General features: G+C 54.2%; 1 protein-coding gene across 1 annotated transcript in view; it reads left to right on the top strand.

Annotated features, from left to right (window-relative positions):
• The first annotated feature begins 5 nt into the window (after positions 1-5).
• LOC116940035 (proline-rich protein 5-like) overlaps positions 6-18,194 on the top strand; it is a 25,427-nt gene continuing 7,238 nt past the window's right edge. Inside the window, exons 1-4 of the mRNA XM_032949274.2 lie at positions 6-3,139; positions 10,550-10,630; positions 13,885-13,933; positions 17,461-17,518. Coding sequence (XP_032805165.1) covers positions 2,994-3,139; positions 10,550-10,630; positions 13,885-13,933; positions 17,461-17,518 — 334 coding nt within the window. The 5' untranslated portion in view covers positions 6-2,993. The remainder of the gene's footprint in view (positions 3,140-10,549; positions 10,631-13,884; positions 13,934-17,460; positions 17,519-18,194) is intronic.

The raw sequence follows: 18,194 nt of genomic DNA, 5'->3' as shown, positions 1-18,194 counted from the left end.
CTAAAATCAATGTTCACAATTTGAGGCAATTATTGGACGTTATACGAAAACACCTTTGAGTTTCCCAAACTCCAGTCTTCGCCACCCACCACGCTTTCGTGCATTTTCGCGTGTATGAATGGTATTCCCATTCCAAACAAGTCGTTCCACGCTGAACGCGCCCGATGATTGTTAAACAAGTCCCACGTGGCATCGGCCATTTACGCTGTCCGCTTTAATCGACCCGATTAAGATACCAGTGTGTGTGTACGTGCTTCACGTGTTCCACGTGACGCAGACATCGTTAAATGCTGAGCGCGTCATGTGGGCGAACGAGTTAATGTGATGGGAGTTAATTGTCCTCTTGCAACCTCGCTGGGCAGAATTTTAAACTTTTGTCCTGGAGAAATTCGATGCACAATGAAGCTCTTTTTCACACATTGGCCCAGTAGGAAGGGGGTCACTAAGTTACAAACTTTTTTTTCTTTCGAGGCCGTGTTTGCCGGTGCACCCCCGAGTAGCCTTTCGGGAGCGGCCCTTTGAACAAACGTGTCGTCGATACGACCGACGGCAGATGTTTCAACAACAAAAAAACATTTGCTCAGTGTTAATTTGTAAAAGTAGAAGCAAAGCCTTTGGCAGCCAGCCAGCTCGCTCTCCATTCATCGTTGCTTAGCAATTACATATTAATTGTACCGTGAAAAGTCTCTCTCCCCCCCCTGCTCGTTATTTTGAACAGGTCATTAAGATTCCCCCCTCCACCCCCACTTTAAGTCGCGTTACAAATCCCCATAATCTCAACACTGTATTGTGCGAATGTTTGCATTGGTTTATTGCGACATTAACCTCCAAGCGATTCCTGCGATATTACTTTTCAACAGTTACCACTCCCTTTCTCGACAACGAAACTAACTTCTCGCTCTCCAAACAAACCCTCGCATTACTTTAAAGCCGGCGCAATAGTTGCTTTTACAAGGCTCTGTGTGTGTGTATTGTGGAGTGTAAGAATGTGGAAGGGCAGTGATAGAGGTGGGGGGGGGGGTCTTTGCGACACGCGTTTTTCACAATACGCATAATCTTCTTGGCGCCTGCTTCTGAATACCAACCACCAATAACCAATATCATTACACGGTGCTTAATTTCAGCCGTCAGTCCGGTAATTATTTCGGCACATCGCAATCTCACCGTTTGTGTCCGCGTGTTTCTATGAACCTGTTCATAGGATGATTGGAACATAGGGCACAGTAATATCGGATTATTGCGGATAGCTGTGCCTTACGCCGATAATCCCCACTCCAAAAGTCAGTCTCGCAGAGTTCCATAAAAAAAAATCGGGTGAGAAATTACGCAAAGCCGCTCCTGAAAGCTACAGCTCGGCGTGAAGTTGTGGCCGGGCTGCTGTCGCTTCATGTTGCTGCTGTTGTTACGTCGTGGTTGGTTCCGTGCTGTACGCGTTGCGTGCCCTGGTTTTGCCTTCACGCCCGAGTACACACGGGCTAACACCGAGTAAGTAGTAGGAGGAGGAGGAGAGAGATAGGCGGGGTTTTTTTTTTGCACCGCAGCCAAGTCGCGTTCGTACCAGCAACGCAAGCAAAACTGTACTACGTGTCCAGGGGGAGATTGCGTAGCACGGAGGGAGAGATCAGAGTTGAGAGCAACGCTACCCATAGAACAGAGAGTTGGACCGGAGTAGAGAGCAAAAGCAATGTGTAGCACAGAAGGCGGCGTGCATTTGCCCAGGCAGTAGTAGTGTTTGCCCAGTGTTGGTGTTCGACAAGAGAGCACAGTGGAGTGTAGCTCAGAATGAAGACTGCATGCATTCCCGTAGCGGCAGATATCCCAGTGAAGAGAGTTAACGCAGTATATTGCTCGTGCGACAGAGAACAGGAACAGGGTAGGCAGAGTGCAACCCGGATAGTCCACGCGGCAGTGTAGCACAGACAGCAGTCCAGAGACAAACGCCCGCGGGATGCAATTGAACGGGGGACGGCGGTAATGGTGGTGGTCGATTGTTGGATTCTGAATGCGGCTCAAACCGGCCCCGCTAGTGCTCCAAGGTGCGCTCGTCATTCCGATGTGGCCGTGGATAATAAGACCGGTTGGGTTCGGATCTCGCCGCCACCGCCTCCCAGCGTCAACGCGGCGGAACGCATCGATTTCTGGACGCCCAGGGGGAGGCGTGGTCGGTGTTTGGTAGTAGTTGTTGCAGTTCTCGTGCTGCTGCTGCTGGTGGTTGCTAGTGGTTCGTGCTCGATTTACAACCTCATCACAACCCCCCCCCCGCCACTCTTCTCGAGACAAAGGTCAAAGTACGTTTGTCTTCGACGGGGGTCTCGACTTCGCCGCGCAACTCCTGCCCCGTTCGGTGCCAGCTGCCGCGGGGGCGACACGAGGAGGACTTCAACGCCACGAGGAGGACGTTAACGCCACGCGCTCGGGGGGTCGGGGGTGGTGGTGCTGAGCCTTCGTCGCGGCTCCGGCACAGCGAGACGTGTCGGGATTCGGTCACAGCGACCTCCGGAGGGGGGGAGGGGGACGTTGGATGCGAGCGACTGTTGAGACCGTGCGGCCGGGGAGGCTGTGGAGATTGACTCGGAGGACTCACGCGCAGCACATACATTGTGGAGGTGGGGGGGGGTTAGGCACAGCAGGGGGGTTCATTTGGACCTACAAGAGAGGGGAGGCCTGTAAGAGGAGAGTGGACTCCCACTAAGATCCACAGAGAGGTGTGTGAGAGTTGCGGGTTCGCTCGGACGCCACCACTCACTCCGCCTCGAGAAGGGGGTTTAAGAGATAGGGTTCAGTCGGACACCCCCCCAACCTGCTCCCCTAGATAGGGGAGGTTGTGATAGTTGGGGAAGTTGTGATAGTTGGGGAGGTTGTGATAGTTGGGGAGGTTGTGATAGTTGGGGAAGGGTTTCCCTAGGACTCTCGTAGACAGAGGAAAGGCTCAGGATCGGGTCTGCTCCTGCACGGCATCATCGCCACCACCCACCAACATCGCCACCACCATCATGGGCTCCATGCGGAGACCCAAGTACCGCAGCTCGCCCAACCTGCAAGGCGAGGTGTTCCGCTACGACCTGACGCCGTGCCTCCAGGAGGAGCGCGCCTCCCTCTCGGGGCATCCGCAGCCGGGATCGGAGATCACCTGGGACAGGTGAGAGGGGGGGGGACAGGTGAGAGAGGGGGGGGGACAGGTGAGAGAGGGGGGGGACAGGTGAGAGAGGGGGGGGACAGGTGAGGGAGGGGGGGGGACAGGTGAGAGAGGGGAGGGGGGGACAGGTGAGAGAGGGGAGGGGGGGACAGGTGAGAGAGGGGGGGGGGGACAGGTGAGAGAGGGGAGGGGGGGACAGGTGAGAGAGGGGGGGGACAGGTGAGAGAGGGGGGGGGGACAGGTGAGAGAGGGGGGACAGGTGAGAGAGGGGGGACAGGTGAGAGAGGGGAGGGGGGGACAGGTGAGAGAGGGGAGGGGGGGACAGGTGAGAGAGGGGGGGGGACAGGTGAGAGAGGGGAGGGGGGGACAGGTGAGAGAGGGGGGGGACAGGTGAGAGAGGGGGGGGACAGGTGAGAGAGGGGGGGGAAAGGTGAGAGAGGGGTTGGGGACAGGTGAGAGAGGGGGGGGACAGGTGAGAGAGGGGAGGGGGGGACAGGTGAGAGAGGGGGGGCAGGTGAGAGAGGGGGGGCAGGTGAGAGAGGGGGGGACAGGTGAGAGAGGGGGGGGGACAGGTGAGAGAGGGGGGGGGACAGGTGAGAGAGGGGGGGGGACAGGTGAGAGAGGGGGGGGGACAGGTGAGAAAGGGGGGGGGGACAGGTGAGAGGGGGGGGACAGGTGAGAGAGGGGAGGGGGGGACAGGTGAGAGAAGGGGGGGGGGACAGGTGAGAGAGGGGGGGACAGGTGAGGAGGGGGGACAGGTGAGAGAGGGGGGGGGACAGGTGAGAGAGGGGGGGGACAGGTGAGAGAGGGGGGGGGACAGGTGAGAGAGGGGGGGGGGACAGGTGAGAGAGGGGGGGGACAGGTGAGAGAGGGGGGGGACAGGTGAGAGAGGGGAGGGGGGGACAGGTGAGAGAGGGGGGGGACAGGTGAGAGGGGGGGGGGGACAGGTGAGAGGGGGGGGACAGGTGAGAGAGGGGGGGGGGGACAGGTGAGAGAGGGGGGGGGACAGGTGAGAGAGGGGGGGGACAGGTGAGAAAGGGGGGGGGGGGACAGGTGAGAGGGGGGGGACAGGTGAGAGGGGGGGGGACAGGTGAGAGAGGGGAGGGGGGGACAGGTGAGAGAAGGGGGGGGACAGGTGAGAGAGGGGGGGGACAGGTGAGAGAGGGGGGGACAGGTGAGAGAGGGGGGGACAGGTGAGGAGGGGGGACAGGTGAGAGGGGGGGGGACAGGTGAGAGAGGGGGGGGACAGGTGAGAGAGGGGGGGGGACAGGTGAGAGAGGGGGGGGGGACAGGTGAGAGAGGGGGGGGACAGGTGAGAGAGGGGAGGGGGGGACAGGTGAGAGAGGGGGGGGACAGGTGAGAGGGGGGGGGGACAGGTGAGAGGGGGGGGTGGGTGCGTCCGGTCAGCGCTCAACCGGGCGTCGTGTTTGTTTATGGGAGTTGAGGACGTTGGTTGGTGGGGTGGCCGGGGTTGACGTTTGATCATATGGCCATACTTCAGTCAATGTAGTCAGTGCGGTGTTGTGGGCAGGGGGGCGGGGGATGAGCGAATAGCCCTCGGCGGCGCAAGGAGCCCGAGGCGGGGATGTGGCTGCGGCGCGCCACTGTGATGGGGCACAGCGAAGTAGGGCAGCGTCCTTCTTCACTCGCTTTCAGAGCAGGGCGGTGGGGCGGCACGTTCACCGATAAGACATCGTCAGCGTGAGGGGCCGACACGCGGTTGAAACCATTGGTGGGGGGGCGGGGGAGGGTGAGACTACAGCACCACGATGATGATGGGGGGCGGGGGGGGGTGACCGCGCGCGGCTTTGCAATGGACATCACTGGGTAGAGGTAACTGCTGTGTGGCTGTGTGCAGATCGCAGGGAGGGGAGGACTTCGGTCATAGAGGACAAGAGGGCAGGGGAAGGCTGTGGACGTCTCCCTGGTTAGGTGGGGGGGTTAGAGGTCGCGCGGACAGCACGGGAGAATGACCCCCCCCCCCCCCCCGCTGGGGTCGAAGGTCGACTGGGGGGGATGAGGGTCGAGAGTAGAGGGAGAGGTAGGAGAATGTCTGGAGTAGGGGAGAGGTAGGAGAGTGTCTGGAGTAGGAGAGAGGTAGGAGAGTATCTGGAGTAGGGGGAGAGGTAGGAGAGTGTCTGGAGTAGGGGAGAGGTAGGAGAGTAGGGTATAGAGTAGGGGAGAGGTAGGACATTGTGTGGAGTAGGGGGAGAGGTAGGGGGATGTGTAGAGTAGGGGAGAGGTAGGAGAGTGTCTGGAGTAGGGGGAGAGGTAGGAGAGTAGGGTATAGAGTAGGGGAGAGGTAGGACATTGTGTGGAGTAGGGGGAGAGGTAGGGGGATGTGTAGAGTAGGGGAGAGGTAGGAGAGTGTCTGGAGTAGGGGGAGAGGTAGGAGAGTAGGGTATAGAGTAGGGGAGAGGTAGGACATTGTGTGGAGTAGGGGGAGAGGTAGGGGGATGTGTAGAGTAGGGGAGAGGTAGGAGAGTGTCTGGAGTAGGGGGAGAGGTAGGAGAGTAGGGTATAGAGTAGGGGAGAGGTAGGACATTGTGTGGAGTAGGGGGAGAGGTAGGGGGATGTGTAGAGTAGGGAGAGGTAGGAGAGTAGGGTACCGAGTAGGGGGAGAGGTAGGAGAGTGTCTGGAGTAGGGGAGAGGTAGGAGAGTGTCTGGAGTAGGGAGAGGTAGGAGAGTGTCTGGAGCTGGGGGAGAGGTAGGAGAGTGTCTGGAGTAGGGGAGAGGTAGGAGAGTGTCTGGAGCTGGGGGAGAGGTAGGAGAGTGTCTGGAGCTGGGGGAGAGGTAGGAGAGTGTCTGGAGCTGGGGGAGAGGTAGGAGAGTAGGGTATAGAGTAGGGGAGAGGTAGGACAGTGTCTGGAGTAGGGGGAGAGGTAGGGGAGTGTGTAGAGTAGGGGGAGAGGTAGGAGAGTAGGGTATAGAGTAGGGGAGAGGTAGGAGAGTGTCTGGAGTAGGGGGAGAGGTAGGAGAGTGTCTGGAGTAGGGGAGAGGTAGGATAGTATCTGGAGTAGATGGAGGGGTAGGAGAGTGTCTGGAGTTGGGGGAGAGGTAGGAGAGTAGGGTATAGAGTAGGGGAGAGGTAGGAGAGTGTCTGGAGTAGGGGGAGAGGTAGGAGAGTGTCTGGAGTAGGGGGAGAGGTAGGAGAGTAGGGGAGAGGTAGCACAGTGTCTGCAGTAGGGGGAGAGGTAGGGGAGTGTGTAGAGTAGGGGGAGAGGTAGGAGAGTAGGGTATAGAGTAGGGGAGAGGTAGGAGAGTGTCTGGAGTAGAGGGAGAGGTAGGAGAGTGTCTGGAGTAGGGGAGAGGTAGGAGAGTGTCTGGAGTAGGGGGAGAGGTAGGAGAGTGTCTGGAGTAGGGGGAGAGGTAGGAGAGTGTCTGGAGTAGAGGGAGAGGTAGGAGAGTGTCTGGAGTAGGGGAGAGGTAGGAGAGTGTCTGGAGTAGAGGGAGAGGTAGGAGAGTGTCTGGAGTAGGGGAGAGGTAGGAGAGTGTCTGGAGTAGAGGGAGGGGTAGGAGAGTGTCTGGAGTAGGGGAGAGGTAGGAGAGTAGGGTATAGAGTAGGGGGAGAGGTAGGAGAGTACGTGGAGGAGAGGAGGGTGAGATGAGAGGGGAGAGGTAGGAGAGTGCGTGGAGTAGGGAGAGATAGGAGAGTGTGTTGAGGAGGGTATAGAGTAGGGAGAGGTAGGAGAGTGAAATGAGAGGGGAGAGGTAGGAGAGTGAGTGGCGGGGAGTAGAGGTGAGATGAGAGGGGAGAGGTAGGAGAGTGTGTAGAGTAGGGTATAGAGTAGGAGGAGAGGTAGGAGAGTGCGTGGAGGAGAGGAGGGTGAGATGAGAGGTAGGAGAGTGTGTAGAGTAGGGAGAGGTAGGAGAGTGAGTGGAGGGGAGTAGAGTGAGATGAGAGGGAAGAGATGGGCAGGGGAGGGAGGATATTGGAGACAGTGAGGGGCGATGATGACATTGATCCTGGATTGGATTGGGAGCCAGTGGAGAGATCTGAGTCACATTTTACGTGCGCGGGTGAAAATGGCATTTTGTATCGTCTGGAGTTTTGGAGGCGAGGGTTGTGCGGAGATGGGAAATGCTGTGGAGGCCGTAGCGAAGAGGGTAGAGTCCGGGTTGAAGCGAAGGCAGGTGAGGTGAGGGAGGCGAGGCAGTGGTGGTGGTGGACACGACAGCCCTACTCGCCGTCGACATATCCTTGATGCGGGCAGATGTTGCTCGGACGGGACGTGGGAGGTCTCGCGCACCGAGCTTCGGAGGGTCTGATAGGCGTGGGGAAGGGATCGCCGACAACTCCCGTGGCGCCGCACTCCCCCTTGGCCAGGGACCGAGTCCGAGTTCAGGGACGGCGCAACGAATTCGGCGAGAGCGCATTGAGAATGATTGGAGAGCAACGTGGAAGATTTAAAGCCCGGAGATACAAAACCCGCTGGTGCCGAGCAGGTGCAGCGCTGGCAGGCGTAGACCCGCGGGGCTGTTGCGATAAGCGATTGTCGTCGTAATTGAGTGACGCTCTTTTCCAGAGCATGCGGGGAGCAAGAAGTCGCTGCAGGTTTTTGCTCCTGACTGTGATTCTGAACGCCTATCGTGTTGCATCGCCCATTAGAACTCCGCCTAAAACTGCGCTTGCGCGACAGCGCAGGAACAACGCGGCCGCATTGGTTTGCGTGGCTACAAGATTTATCAAGAGCTCGTCTCGTCTTGCCCCAACGCAAGGGGTTGGTCGCACCATGGGCAATCCTCTTCGCCACTGACTTCCCGTCTTGTGCCGTCCTCGCTGTCTGTTCCAGCGCGAGCCTCGCCCATGCGTTGATGTCATCCATCCATTGTCATCCTTCGTCTTCCTCGCGCACGTGAACCGGGCACTGTGCCTTAGATAATCTGCTGTTCCAAACAAGTTCCATTTTTTTCTCATGACATGACCACAGTAGGCTAGCTTACTTGATTCTATCACCGCTAAAGACAGCAGCTGATTTATTTAGCTTTCCCCTGTTGAGCCTGCTTTGTGGAGCACTTCAGGTTGATTAGGGCTCCGAACCCGTGTCAGTTGATGCGTGCAACGTGGATTAATCGATGAATGGAACATGGAGGCGGTGAGCGATGAATACTGATGATGCTGCACCACTGAAGGGCTCCAGTAGACCAATTCAACGGGAGCTCTGAGCGCCCAACAGCTGGAGAAAATGCTCATGATAAAGCCACCGCTTCCGTCACGTTCCACTCTCTTAGCGTTCTACCGTGAGCGTGGAGTGCACGGGGCAGGAGATGTTGTAGCCGACCCTGCTGGCGATCATATGAAGCCGGTGGAGGGAGGTGAGGCAGCTGACGGAATCGCGCAGAGGATGACCGGCGCGGGCGAGATGGTTGAACGTGTTGGCGCACGTGTGCCCCACGTTGTACCCCACCACGCTGTACCCACCACGCGTTGTGCTCCACGCCGTACCCACCACGCGTGTGCACCCAATGCAGGGGTCTTTGAGAACTTTTGGCACAAATCTAATCCTTGGCCACATTCCCATACAGCGTTCCGATGCGCTGCGAGGGGAAGACTTGAGATAGCAGTGTGTAGTGAAGGAGGCACGTTCTGTGCCAGAACCCGTTTGTTCACCGTGATGATGGTATTTGTACTTTGCAATTGTTGGGATATTGTTGTAAAGTTGAATCGTGAACTCATTGCAACTCAAGTGTATGTATAAGCGTATTTCCAAAACACTTTTATTATTTTAATTGGAATAAGTGTGCAATGAAATTAGTTTTTACGTGGTTGCAAATCGATATTAAAATGTGTACACCCTTTGGAACACACAGTGTGTTACTCGTGAGCAGAATAAAAATGCCCATTTACATTTAAGTAACTGCCTATTTCATGAATTGGCTTTAAGTGAATATAAGCTACGTGTGACAGATTCCACCCAATCACGGACCCATTACAATCCGGACGCTGATGATGTAAAAACGAGGAGCATATCACAGCACATGATGCCAGTAGTGGCAGCTATGTAAAGAAAAAGATTCGCTCCGGAAAGATCCGCAAGATATTCTCAACTTACGCGAATAATAAGCACAGTTACCGAACCTGATGCTTAATAAAGCCACAATTACGTTTTCCCACGTCTTCACGGGGACCTCCAGCGAGCGAGAAATCAACGCGAAACCAAATGCCTCTTTGATCGCTGTGATTTTATTCACAACTAAGTTGACCACATCTCGTGCATATGCTATGTATAGTGTTCGTGTACAGTGTGTGCGTGTGCCCCCCACTGTGCCAGCAAGTTGGCACAGTGGGGGGCACAGGTGGTGCATCAGCCAGTCGACTCGGTCATTCGAGCCGTGGCACCTGCTGGGTCTGCCCCGTGACCTCCTGCCAGCGGGCGGTCGACACTTCACGTGGCCGCAAGGTGCACCTAGCCTGGCACAAGCGTCGTGGTGACGTCGCCGCCACTTAGTGGCGAATGGCGGTTGTTGTTGTTGTATGCCAGTGCGGTCTTCATAGGTGTTCGCTAACAGCACTTGCCCCTACAGTATGTTAAGGCTATTCGGGAGATCCTTATCTTTGTGTGCCAGTGTGCGTGTGTGTGTGCCAGTGCTGGGTCAATCGTGTGAAAAGAGTCCTGCTTAGGAAGACGGTCTTTTTGTACATGGGCAGACGAGCACACACACGCACACAATACAAAGATCCCCCGTATAGCCTTAACGGACGTTTGGAGCAAGTGCTGTTAGCGAGTAGCACCTATGAAGGCCTGCACGGCACACGAGAGGGTTGGTGGCCAGCACCACACCCGGCCGCCTTTGTCTCAACGGTGTTGATGTTTACACATCGCATTAGGTATTCATTTTAAGTTGAGTCGACCGAGGGGAGACCCAGGACCGGTTAGATAATCATCAGTGGCGTTGGCCATGAGTGGGAATCGAACCCGGGTCACCGGGTTCATAGCGCAGCGTGCTAACTACGACACTTGCTCCCCCCTACAACGAGACAAAGACGCGCACACACTCAGTGCCACTATCAAATTCTGCAGTGGACATAATCCCCACACTGACGTGCGCTGGGTTCATGTATGTGTGTATGCGTGCGTGTCACAGTGTGCGTGTGTGAGGAGCGAGAGTGTAGCGGTTAGCGCGCTGCGCTGCGAACACTATGACCCGGGTTTCATTCCTGCTCATAGCCAACATCGGTGACGATTATCTGAACCGTTCTTGGGCCTCTCCTATGTTGATTGAACATCAAATGAGTGCCTGGAGTGGTGTGTAAACATCGCCACTAGGGAGCCAAAGGCGGCCGGGCGTTGCGCTGACCTCTCATTCCCTCGTGTGTCGTGCCGGCCTTCATAGGTGCTCGCTAACAGCACTTGCCCAAACGGTCTGTTAAGGCTACACGGGGGATCTTTGTCTGTGTGCGTGTGTCACAGTGTGCAGGAACGGGTCGTGGCCGTGTTTTCCCGCAAGGGCCTGAAGGACAACGAGCTTTTCGTGTTGACGGAGAAAGTCCGGTGAGTGGCGAGGTCGGTGGCCACGCGGCTCAAGTGGCTCACCACCACAACTCCTCACCACAATCCTTCACCACCACACGCACGGGCCGCCACTCGAATGGAGGGGCAGGTGGGCGCTCGAAGAATTGGCGAGATGTTAATTCCCTCGCCTGGTATGCGGGAGGTCGTGGGTTCGATCCCGACCCTGATGCCTGTTATATATTTGGAGTTTGCGATGTCTCCCCATGGTCATGTGGATTTTTCTCCGGGTCCTCCGGTTTTCCCTCCATTATTTAGAAACACGCATTTAGATTATTTGGCTGCTATAATTTTTCCACTTGATGATAAGCCACTTCGTTAAGCTATCATGTTGTGGCCAGGTTGCTTCTGAAAAAGAGCTACCCGCCCCCCTTGAGATGAGGAATACGGATGACGTTGAGGAGGACGATGATGAGGATGATGGTGACGACGATGGTGATGACGATGAGGAGGACTGTGATGAGGATGATCGTGACGATGAGGACGATTATACGGATCGGGTTGGAGTCGGAGACGATTGACAGTGTCGAGAGTCAAGAGCTACCGGTTAGCTGCGGCCCTCTGCAGGTTCCCTCGCTCGATGCGGCAGCGTAGTAGATGCTTTCCCAAAAAATAGGGCGCAGAAAGAGAAACGGCGCAAGGAGACAGCTGCCTGCCGAGTAGCGCGCACAGTACACACGCACAGTACACACGCACAGTACACACGCACAGTACACACACAGTACACACAAACAGTACACACACAGTACACACACACAGTACACACAAACAGTACTCACACACACAGTACACACACAGTACACACAAACAGTACTCACACAGTACACACGCATAGTACACGCACAGTACACGCACAGTACACACGCACAGTACACACGCACAGTACACACGCACAGTACACACACAGTACACACGCACAGTACACACACAGTACACACAAACAGTACTCACACAGTACACACGCATAGTACACACACACAGTACACACACACAGTACACACACAGTACAGACAAACAGTACACACACAGTACACACGCACAGTACACACAAACAGTACACACAAACAGTACTCACACACACAGTACTCACACAGTACACACGCATAGTACACACGCACAGTACACACGCATAGTACACACGCACAGTACACACACAGTACACACACAGTACACACGCACAGTACACACACAGTACACACGCACAGTACACACACAGTACACACAAACAGTACTCACACAGTACACACGCATAGTACACACACAGTACTCACACAGTACACACGCATAGTACACACACAGTACACACAAACAGTACTCACACGCACAGTACACACACAGTACACACAAACAGTACTCACATAGTACACACACAGTACACACGCATAGTACACACACAATACACACGCAGAGTACACACACAGTACACACAAACAGTACTCACACAGTACACACACACACTACACACACACACAGTACACACACGCACAGTACACGCACAGTACACACAAACAGTACTCACACGCACTCTATACACACAGTACACACAAACAGTACTCACACAGTACACACGCATAGTGCACACGCATAGTGCACACGCATAGTGCACACGCATAGTACACACACAGTACACACGCACAATACACACACAGTACACACAAACAGTACTCACACAGTACACACGCATAGTACACACATAGTACACACGCATAGTACACACACAGTACACACGCACAGTACACACACAGTACACACACACAGTACACACAAACAGTACTCACACAGTACACACAAACAGTACTCACACAGTACACACGCATAGTGCACACGCATAGTGCACACGCATAGTACACACACACAGTACACACACACAGTACACACAAACAGTACTCACACGCACAGTACACACAAACAGTACTCACACAGTACACACGCATAGTGCACACGCATAGTGCACACGCATAGTACACACAGTACGCACACAGTACACACACACACAGCACATATACACAGTACTCACACTACACAGTACGCACACGCAGTACTTAGTACTCGCACACACAGTGCACACAGAGTGTTGTCCAACTTCCGACTGCATAGCCGCCTGTAGAGTGAAGTCCAAGCTGCGAGGGATACCTGCCCGAACGTTCATCAAGTTGCCCTCTCTTTGCACCCTGAGCGCCGCCGGCCGTGCCACGCACGCGGCATCGTGCAGGCGCGAGAGTCGTCGATTCGTTCCGATAGACGCGAATTAAAATCAAACCGTGGAATTTATTTTTGGGATCCCCGGGGCAAAGTCCGTTGAGCTCGCCAGCTCTCTTTCAAGGGCGACCCCTCCCCAGTGGGGCGTTGGGGGGGTGGTGGAGGGGAGCGGTGGTGCAGCGGTTAGCGCTACGAACCCGGCACATCCGGGTTTGATTCCCGCTCACGGCCAACACCGGTGACGAATAATTATTTTAACTGGTCCTGGGCCTCCCCTAGGTCGACTCGGCCTCAAATGAGTACCTGGTGCGGTGCGTAGTAAACATCGCCACTGGGGAGACAAAGGTGGTCGGGCGTGGTGCTGGCCACCCACCCCATCGTGTGTCCTGCCGGCCTTCATAGGTGCTCGCTAACAGTCTGTTCAGGCTTAATGGGGGATCTTTGTCTTTTTCTGGTGGGGGGTGGCGAGGAGTGGTGGGGGGGTGGTGGTGGGGGGAGCTGGTGGTGGTGGTGGTGATCGGTAAAGATATGGCACCACGCAAAATTTCAATTATTCAACGAAGCAGCATCACACCAAGCCAGGCGTCGTGAGAGAACGCTCACAAGACGTGTGAACACATTGCCCGCAGGTCACGCAGCGAGTGCATCGTGAGGTCGACGGGGATGAACGAGACTAACCGAAACCAGGGAGTGCTGAACGAGACGCGGAGCAATCCGCGCCGATGCTTCGCCGCCCGACGTGACCATGACGGCGCGCTCGAAGTTTAAAATATGGGGAATGAGGCTCAAAACGGTCGTTTTCAAGAATGTTTTTTATGAGAATAACGTAATAAAAAAACTAATCCATTTGCAAATAGAATTGTGGGAGGGCGGCCGTGGGTGAATCATCGCACGCCGACATTGTGTGTGACCAGCTTGCGTATTAACTCATCACTGCCTTCACTTGTGGTTTACCCATTACCCTGCGCATCCCCTCCCTCACCCACATTCTCACCCCCCCCTCCCCCCGTCCAAATCCAAACCCTTGCCCCCTGCAGGCATTTATTGAAGTCTCACGTGGGCCCGCTCATTCTCGACTATTTTAAGGTGCACCTGCATGCACGTACACCCGCGTGCGTGTGTGTGTGTCTGCGAGTGTGCGTGCGTGTGCGTGCGTGTGTCTGCGTGTGTCTGCGTGCGTGTGTCTGCGTGCGTGTGTCTGAGTGGGGAGTGGTAGTGTAGCGGTTAGCGCGCTGCGCTATGAACCCGACGACACAGGTTCGATTCCCGCTCACGGCCAATACCAGTGACGATTATCTGAACTGGGCCCGAGCCTCCCCTAGGTCGACTCAGCCTCAAATGAGTACCTGGTGCGGTGTGTAAACATTGCCACTGGGGAGACTAAGTCGGTTGGGCGTGGTGCTGGCCACCCACCCCCCTCGTGTACCGTTCCGGCCTTCATAGGTGCTCGCTAACAGCACTTGCCCCTACAGTCTGTTCAGGCTGTACGGGGGATCTTTGTGTCTGCGTCTGTGTACGTTTTGTTACGGTGAGTGTGGCTGCCTTGCAAAGAGACACTCTCGGCCGACTCGCGCGTCTCCGTGAACCCTCGCTCCGTGAGAGTTGACGCTTGCTGTGAAGGAAAACCTCCCTGGCTGTTGGAAGGATACAGAATGTTTCGATAGTCATTCATGGGAATGTCCTTCTTCCTTCCCCTCCTTCCTCCTCTTCCTTCCTCTTCTTCATCCTCCTTAAATCTTGACTTAAAGTTTTCGTGACTGCAGGATTTCATATTCTTGGGTCTTTCGGTAAAGTCACGTAGATATTTTCTTTGAACCTATCGACGCGATTTTTACCGAAAGGCAGAGCAGCGGTTCTCCGAGTGCGGTCCCCAGACCGCCAGCAGTGATCTGCGACGCTCCCCCAGGTGGTCCACGGTGGCTGTGACCCCAGGTTGTTCCGGACAATAACGACGACGTCTCCGCCTTTTGTTTTGGACATTAATTAATATTTGACTCATTATATTTAATAAAAAAAAAATTGAGTTGGGTAAACTAGCCGGATTAATCTTACCCTGACCCTAAGATCTAAATGTCCCTCCCCCCTCCCCGCCCGAAACAAAACCTTATAGCTGCGTAATTTCATATTTTTTTATATTCCAGTAACATGAATCATTTTGCATGACTGGCATTTAGAGAGATAAGTGAATGCGTTTGGTCACCAGGGGTAAGGGGGGCGCTGGGTGGCCCGTGTGAATGTTCGCGTCGGCTGAGCAGTCCGTGGGCCAAAAGAGTTTGAGGAGCACTGCTCTAGAGTAACAGCTGTAATTTGACCCTGACGTGGCCGAGCTGGATAACTCCGTCGGGAGTAGCGGGAGCGACGAACATCTGTCACGCGACAGAAGCAAATGCCTCGGCTTGTGAGATAACCGTGCGGCTCTTGTAATCCACCGGGCACCACCGCAATTTTCATCGGACGGTGCCGGAGCGCACGCGAGCCCGACAAACATCGGTGAATCGTCGCGCAGTGTCGGGGACCCTACGCTGCCTCCGTCGCCGTGCAGCTCAACTCCTAGCCCTCTTACATCTCTACTTGGTTTCGCCCCCCTTTTGGAAGGGCGGCCTGCGGCGGTCAGCATTTTGCAAATGATTCAGCTGTACGGGGACACAGTTTGCTAAATGGCTGCGTGACACTGATGAATTCCTTTTGGCCTGCAACGGAATGCTGGCCCTGGTTCCACGGGTTGGCGCACGTGTGTGTGTCTGTGCGTGCGTGCGTACGCGTGGATGGAGGCGACGCTGAGAAGCGGCCCAAATGCCCGTGACCTTGCCATGAATATCTGAAGCAACGTCTCGCTTCAGTTACAGGGGATATTCAGCGACCCAGGGTAACGCGTGAATTTCAACGCACGGCGTCTGTGATAGTTCCCGCCGTGTGACAGCATAACCAACGCGGAGACCTCCCCCCCCTCTCCTCCCCCTCCTCCCCCCAAGTCAAATGTTGACCGTTTTTTAGCGTCAATGTTGACCTTGGGCAGTTCAGCTTTAATTGCTGTAAAAACTTGTTAACCTGACACCATCTGCTGCGAGCGCTGGTAATTGTGCAACTCGGTTTACCACCGTGCCTTAGGAGTGTACAATAATTGACAATGTATGCCGGCTCTATGGGGCCGCGTGGGGGTGGAGTGGTGGCGCGGTGGTTTGCACACGATCACACCTTCTTCTTCTTAAAGTCACGTAGAATGAGAATAAAATAATAAATTAATAAAATAAAATAACACAATAAAATTCTCACGACGTTTCGGCCACAACACAAGCGGCCTTCATCAGGTGAAGGGACGGGACTGTCTTGAGGACAGCGCTGGAGCGAACACAGCCAAGCTGTCCTCGAGACAGTCTCGTCCCTTCACCTGATGAAGGCCGCTTGTGTTGTGGCCGAAACGTCGTGAGAATTTTATTGTGTTATTTTATTAATGTATTATTTTATTCTCATTCTACGTGACTTTACCGAAAGAACCAAAGAAGATGAATCCTTGCAGTCACGAAAGCTTCAAATCGAAATTTAACCACGATCACACCTGCCTACCCTACTGATGTAGGCTTCACGCTGACTCTTTTAAAACCCCATTACCACAAACCTATATCCAAACCGAATCTCGTACCGCTTGGTGAAATGTTAGAACAAAACAAAATTTTTCGACTCGACTTTTTTTATTTATTTGTATTTGAAGAGCGAGCGTTGCCAGCGCCGTCGCTTGAAGCGGTAGGGTTGGAAATCGTTGCACCACGAACCCGGCCACCTGAGTTCAATTCCAGGCTACGGCTAATATCGGTTTGTGAGTGGTATCTTCACCGATTCCTGGGCCTTCCCCAACCCACACTGACCAGCAGGGTGAAGTATGGTTAATCATTCCCCACATGGATATGACATGGGGAGGCCTTCAACCAGCAGTGGATTGATAATGGCCTGTGAATGATTTGTTATTTTTTTCACGTTATACAAATGGAACGTCCCAACATGAAATAGGGACGCTCACTCTATTCCAACGTTTTTTTAATCTAGATCTTTTTATTAGGCAGCATATATTTTCTTGCCATAAGTTACGTACGAGCAGAAGGCTCTTTCTCACCATTCGGCACACAGGGCAAGAAGCCATTGGCAAAGGGAGCCAGGCCACGTGCGGTGTTTGCCGTATCGCCCCCTTCTTGTGCTGTGCCGGCATTACTTGGGTGTTTGCTGACCACCAATTGCCCCGGTAGTCTGTGTATGGGAGATATAGTTTTGTTTATGATATGTTTGTTTCTAAGGAGAGTTACAATGCTTTGGCAGGAGGTGGGATGCTTCAGAATTGCTGTAAATAGAAAAAAAAACGTGTGTTTGTGTGTGTGCATTGTATCTGAATGTTGATGGCAATGCTGATGAAATTATGCTAATTATGATTGAATGACATGATTCGAATTGTAATTTAATTTGCGAATTCAGCAGTGATTTAGTTTTCCCATCGCACTCTTAAATTAAAATTCGTTCAAAATACGAGGCTCGCCCAGCGCACTCGGGGAAAAGCCTTGTTGGAATTTTTTGTTTTGTTCTCCCGTCCGTCCGGCTGTCGTCTCCTCCACCTCCTCCTCCTCCAGATGCAGCTCCTGACGAGGGGCATGGTGATCCTGAGAGAGAAGCTGCGCTACTGCGAAGGTATTGGCTGAGCTCGCGAAACGCGCCAACCCTCGCCGAACAAGTCTAGGCCGACGGTCGACTTTGATAGATCGAAAACTAATTTCTCTTAGAACTGCTTTTTTGTCTTTATTTTGTTGTGCTCCCCCTCCCCCGCACCTCCGCTTGGCACGATTGGCTACGTACGGTGCGAAAGAAGTTCAACACACGTCCAGAAGATGATTGGAGCCCAGACACGTTGGTTTTAAACCTATGGCAAAATCACCCAGAATGCACCCGGATCGCATCAGATCTCAAAATCTAAGCAGGACTTTGAGCCTGGATGTTGCTTGGATAGGCGAGCGCCATGCACAACGGTTTATTATAAGCTGCGTAGGGGAGTGGGGGGATATGTTGTGGGAATCGGAATGCAGTCCAGCAAAATCCATTGTTGTACTGGATGTCTATGCTCCCACGTCTATGCTCCCCACCATCACCAACAGTGTAGTGAAGTATGGTCAAACAGCCCCCACGAACCAGACTGCATGAGAAGGCTCTCATTCAGCAGTGGTTTGACAAAAGGCTGAACATGTGCAAACTCATGTGTGTTTGGTTTCATTACATTTTTGCAAGCGTGTGTGTGTACATTATTTACATAGTGGGGAGCAGTAGTGTAGCAGTTGGAGTGCTGCGAACCTGGAAAACCGAGTTCAACTCC

This window comes from Petromyzon marinus, chromosome 7 (genome assembly GCF_048934315.1).
Source record: "Petromyzon marinus isolate PM22_M1 ecotype Great Lakes invasive population chromosome 7, UKy_Petmar_22M1.pri1.0, whole genome shotgun sequence".
Taxonomy (NCBI): Eukaryota; Metazoa; Chordata; class Hyperoartia; order Petromyzontiformes; family Petromyzontidae; genus Petromyzon; species Petromyzon marinus.
Note: the sequence above shows the minus strand (reverse complement) of the source record. Positions and strands in the feature narration are given on the sequence as shown.